This window comes from Melitaea cinxia, chromosome 4 (assembly GCF_905220565.1).
Source record: "Melitaea cinxia chromosome 4, ilMelCinx1.1, whole genome shotgun sequence".
NCBI classification, from domain to species: Eukaryota; Metazoa; Arthropoda; class Insecta; order Lepidoptera; family Nymphalidae; genus Melitaea; species Melitaea cinxia.
Window position 1 is genome coordinate 12,658,213 of NC_059397.1, and position 5,574 is coordinate 12,663,786.

General features: G+C 32.5%; 1 protein-coding gene across 1 annotated transcript; it reads right to left on the reverse strand.

Moving 5' to 3' along the window:
* Positions 1–467: 467 nt before the first annotated feature.
* Positions 468–4,167, reverse strand: LOC123670215 (ELKS/Rab6-interacting/CAST family member 1-like). The gene is made up of 6 exons (XM_045603724.1): positions 3,893–4,167; positions 3,531–3,697; positions 3,056–3,201; positions 1,510–2,941; positions 1,173–1,319; positions 468–911 (listed from the first exon to the last, which is right to left on the reverse strand). Exons 1-6 carry the CDS (start codon positions 3,924–3,926, stop codon positions 678–680), a joined length of 2,160 nt encoding a protein of 719 aa, XP_045459680.1. The 5' UTR covers positions 3,927–4,167; the 3' UTR covers positions 468–677.
* Positions 4,168–5,574: the final 1,407 nt, after the last annotated feature.

The following is a 5,574-nucleotide window of genomic DNA, read 5'->3' on the forward strand; positions in this document are numbered from 1 at the left end:
AATCGCGTCGAGGTTGTAAGGCAATCGCAAGGCGTGTCGAAGGAACATCCCAGAGGTTTTAGTCCGTGCGACTCGGACATACCCTCCAGCTCCCCTGGGCTGTAGGCATCCGTTAGGGATTTCCTCTGGGTAAATAAAAAAAAAAAAATAGGACTTAATTGTTTTATAACAAAGAATGCTTACTAATTATAAGTATACGTTCCGACGAAGGATTAATCAAATAGTTACAGCAACTGGCTGATGCGCTCTAGCAATTCGCCTGTTCGATCCCCGGATACAACACATATTTGCATATGCCATACGATGTTTGTCATGCTCTGGGGGTTAGTGCATGTGTAACGTTTATCCCGGTCCCCAAGACGAGATTACGAGACTCTTCTAGGACTGTAGGATATAAGGCCTTCATAGAATATTATGATCATATTAATTAATTTTTGTAGGTATTATTGTAAAGATAAAATAAAAAGATGTTTCTGTTTATTTATTATTATCAAAACTATCAATATGTTCACAATAAATAAGAAAATTACATTAAAGTAATTTCTGATAAAGGTAACACGCCAATAAATTAAAACATGAATAATAAATAAATAATAAATATAAACAAATTTTGGTATGCAACAAATGGAGGTTAGTCAATTTTGTTATAGACAATGTTAGAAAGAAATACAAACAAATTATGATATCAAATGATTACGCTCCCTTAAAGGAGAAATGACTTGAATGTTTTCTTTTCCAATCTTATGACCCTTGCGCATTACAGATGGCGACTTAGGTTTCATTGGTACTTGTTCAGCTTCCTTTTTAAGTTTGTCGATTACAGAAGATTGTTTTGCAAGAGTCATTGTTAATTCCTCATTTTCTTGTCTAAGAAGTGACAGTTCAACTACTAAAGACTGTTGATCTTGAATCTGTAAAGTAATTAACGTTATATTAATATTTAAAAGTGAAGATGGATAAAAATTTAAGTACAAAAATATCTATTGATAAGCAACATTAAAAAATGATGAGAAAATTTATGAGGTCAACATCATAACAAAATATTTGCATAATATATGCAAATACCCTAATGCTGAGTAAAATTTCAACGAAATGTATTTACTTAATGTATCAAAACAATTTTTAAAACACCAAAAGGCCAATTGAAATATAAAATATCTGTAATAAATAACCTGTTGTTGCAGACAATGATTTTCACTCTCAAGCCGAGATATCTCAGCAGCAGCTTGTGAGAGTAGGGTACGAGATTGTTCTGCTGCAGCCGTTGCTTGTCCAGCATGCTCTTTAGCTAATTCACACAGGACACGTTTCTTTTCCACCTAGAGATTTTTTTAAAAATATTTTTCATGAAATATATTGTTAAATAAATATTTTAAAGTTACTTTATTTAAAACATAATTCTTGACTAAATATTAAGAAAGATTTACATGCTAAGGAGGGGAGAACTATCAATTAATGCATAAAACTGCATAGCTAAAATATTATAATTATATTTTTAGGTATCATTACCTCTTCCTTTAGCAGTTGTATTTGGGATTTAGATTCCTTTTTAATCATTTCTACATCTTCAATCAGTTCACTTTTAATAGATCCGAGTTCACGATAAGCTTCTTTTTCAACATTCTGTAGGCTTTCTATTAAAGATACATTGTGTTCCATAATTCTGTTATGTTCTTTGGCCAGAGCAGCTTTAGATTTCAAAATATTCACAAGTGCCTCTTTATATTCATTACATTCCAGTACTGTGTTATTAAGTGTATTCTTAAAACTGGCAAGCTCAGATTCTAAAACATCTTTAGAATTTGTTAATGTTTGAACTTGGCTCTCCAAGTGTTCCAATTCATTATCAGATTCTCTTAAGCGCATGGTCAATACTTGAACTATATCTCTGGTAACGGATAATGACATTTCAAATTTATTTTTTTCTTTAATTGCTCTATCGACTTCCACTGTTAACTTGTTGATTTCATTTTCATAATCTATTATTTTCTTTTTTGATTCATCTTTTAAATCTTCCAATTCCTTCATTAAATTGGCTTTCCCAGTTCTCAAAATATCATTTTCATTTTGAACATTTTTAATTTCCTTATTTAATACAGAGTTTTTTTCTTCATTAATGTTAAGTAAGTATTTTAATTCTTTAATTTCAGCTTCTAAGCATTGTATTTCTTTTTGCTGTTGTGCCCAGTGCTCTTGTAAATGTCTGCTTCGCTCTTCAAATTGTATTTCACAAAGTTTTAATTTTTCATGTGTAGCCTCATCAATTTGTTCCAATTTGGCTTTCATTTCCCTATCTTTTGCAAGCATAGATTGCTGTAACTCCTGTACTTTATCATCTTTTTCTTTTTTAAGCTGACATTTAATTGAATCTATTAATGTGTTGTACGTTAATTTCAAGTTTTCTTGGTCAGCCTTGGATTTTGCAAGGATTGCCTGTTTTTCTTCATCTAGCTTTGTTTTAAGAGTTTCAAGCTCAGCTTTATATTCACGTCTGATGCTTTCATTTGCTTCTAGAGCCAAAGCATGATGACCTTTAACCATTTCAAGTCTTTGGCGAGTTTCTTCTAAGCAAGATTCTACATTGGTAAGCTTATTTTGTAAATCAGTGCACAAGGTATCTCTAATAGTTATCACTTCTTCAAGCGACGAAAGTTCTACTTGTTTGTCACTGACCTCTTTCTCTAACTTTTCACAATTCTTTCGTAAATCAAATATCTTATAATTTAATTGATTGATAAGTGCAACAGGGCAAGTTTCATTGGCGTTTTTATCATTGCTAGGCTGCTCATCGCTCATAGCTATCTGGCTAAATTTATTATTGATTTTTTCAACATCATCACAATTCTTTTTGGTTTCTTGTAAGAGATTTTGTAATTTGGCAATTTCACATTTTAGGTCATCTATTTGTTTATTATACTCAGAAATAGTAGTATCCTTATTCCTAAAATTTGAAGATGAAGACATTATATTAAATCTACTAATAAGGTTAAGTATTAACAATCCTAAAAAAAGTATAAAAGTAAACAATAAGTTAACGCAGGTAATATTAATTTACCTTATTTCAACTTGATATGCTTTAATGAGTTCTTCTTGATCTTTGGTTTCATGATTTTTAGGTAAGTTTTTGGAAAGAGGTAATGTCTTTTTTAGGCTACCAGCTGTAAATTTATTTGTAGCAGTTGAAGGTTTGAGAGGTCTTGGCTGAAAGTGAACATCAATTTTAATAATTAAAATTACTAGTTTTAAAATAAAACACAGCTTACTAATCTAAATATTACTCGTTGAATTTCGCACAGTAGAATAAGTTAATCAGAAGCTCAAAAGAATGGATCTTTAAACTAGTTTACTATAAAATAAAGGAACTCAATCATCATCTCATCCTCAGATGAAGACGCGATTATATTATTATTCATAAATTCCAACTACTGAGCTACCACTGGGATACTACTGAGCTTGAGCTTAATTTCATAACATGATTAAAATATTATTGTAACCCATAAGTACGAAAAGTGGATTCTAAAATTACTTACGGTTTTGAAAGATTTGGTACTCGTGGAACTACATTGTGACTTTGCATCTGAACTTTCTTTAGAAGGCGTAGTAGACGGTAATTTAGTTTTTAGGACAACAGGCGCTTTACTTGGTTGTTTTTCAGTATCTCTTTTATTTTGTGTATTAAAATGACTTTTAATATGTGCTGCGAATTATAGAAAATAATTTAATTGTAAAAGTTATAAAAAAAAAGCTTTAAAACTTTATCACCCATAAATACTACACATTAACGGTCTTATTCAGAAATTGAGTTACTTTCTACTAAAATAAATTTTAATATTCAACTTTAGACATCATTGTATCAGCATCAAAACAGAAAATTTCATAAAAGTTAACTTACCAGTGGACTCAAATCTTTTTGCTTTTGAAAACATTCTTCAATAGAAACGTTAACTTATATAATCCTACAATAATTAATTTATCTAAAGACGCTCTTAATAAGTTACTAAGTTAAGTAATATTTTGTTAAAATCAAGAGTTGATTGCAAAAAGTGCTGCTATCTGTATTCTGTAATGATTCGCGCGCGAAAACGCAGTACCAGCTAGAATCTTTTGTTTTGATTTCTGTTGTATTCAACTGTTCAACCGTCAACGTTCCAAACTTCCAATTTCCAAAGTAGTGACCGTTAAAATTACGTTCCAAATGACGCTAATGTTCAAGTTTGACACACGAAGCCCCGTTCGTATCTAAACTAAAACATGTCTTTGTGAATGTCTTTATAATTGTAAAGACCCTAAAGATAAAATTCAAAGAGCCCGAGAAGTCTTCAGTTTCATACACTACCGTGTTTAATATTTTTTTAATATTTTTTGCAAAGCAAGCACGTGTGTTTTTGTTTGTCCATACTTGCTGTTCAATCTTCATTGTGTTCGATGCCCAAAAATTGAATATTACTAAGCGCAGGAGCTAAACAGTACTGGACACAAATAACACTGAGGACTCGCACTCGCACTCGCAATTGCTAAACACGCAATTATGAACAAATTACGTTTACCACAGCCGATGGATCCAAAAAACCAATTACTTTTATAAATTTTATTAATATAGTGAAATTACAATAAAACTTATCCTAAGAAACAATAGTGCTCGATGCTAGAAGCTCTACTGATTTAATTAATTATTTGTTAAAAATCTAGAAAGGTAAAATATGAGAATGCTGATCGGGTATCTTGATTGACGTCATACGTTGCAGCGGCGACTCGTGGCCACGCGCGGTGTCAGCGATTCCTTTGTAGGCATTGCATGTAACAAACACGTGTGCATGTATTTAGGTGTTATTTTGAAAAATGTGCCACTAACTTTTTCCTTCCTTCATTTTTATAATTGTCATAAAATCGTTATCGTGTTTTTAAATTTATCGTCGCTAGCGAAAGGAGCGCAAATGTACTTTAATGCATATAATCACGCCTCTTTCCCGTAGGGGTAGGCAGATACCACTTCTTTCCACTTGCTACGATCCTTACACACTTCTTTCGCTTCGTCCACTTTCATTATTCCCTTCATACATGCTCTTCGGTTTAGGGTACTCTTGACCTGGCCTTTTTGTAAGACGTCCCTTATTTGGTCTCTGAACGTCCGCCTAGGTCTACCCCTTCCATTCACACTCGCCTTATACACTTTTTTCGTCAATCGTTCTTCACTCATTCTCTCGACATGACCGACCAATCTGAGCATACCTTTCTCAATTTTTGTGACTACATCTTCTTTCAGACCACAACGTTTGCTTATCTCACTATTTCTTATCCTGTCACTCAGTTTAACTCCTTATTATACTACATATAATTATACTTCTTAACGCTCTCATCTCAACTGCATTCTGATTTCATGTTTCTTCTGCCATACCCAACTTTCACTTCCGTACATGAGTGTCGGAACCAACACCCCCTCATGCACAGCCAAACGAGCCTTGTTAGACACATTCCGACTGCTCATAAAGGAAAATGAAAAGCTCCATTCACCCTGTTTCCTACATTAACTCTTCTTTCAATATCACTCTCACACTTTCTCTTGTAAACTTTGAA

Excerpts from the sequence above, each read along its gene's own strand:
- LOC123670215 (XM_045603724.1), bottom strand. The coding sequence starts at position 3,926 with ATGTTTTCAAAAGCAAAAAGATTTGAGTCCACTG. Across the intron at positions 3,698-3,892 it reads AAAAAGATTTGAGTCCACTG|CACATATTAAAAGTCATTTT; the intron begins GTAAGTTAACTT and ends TATAATTCGCAG. Across the intron at positions 1,320-1,509 it reads TACAACTGCTAAAGGAAGAG|GTGGAAAAGAAACGTGTCCT; the intron begins GTAATGATACCT and ends AAAAATCTCTAG.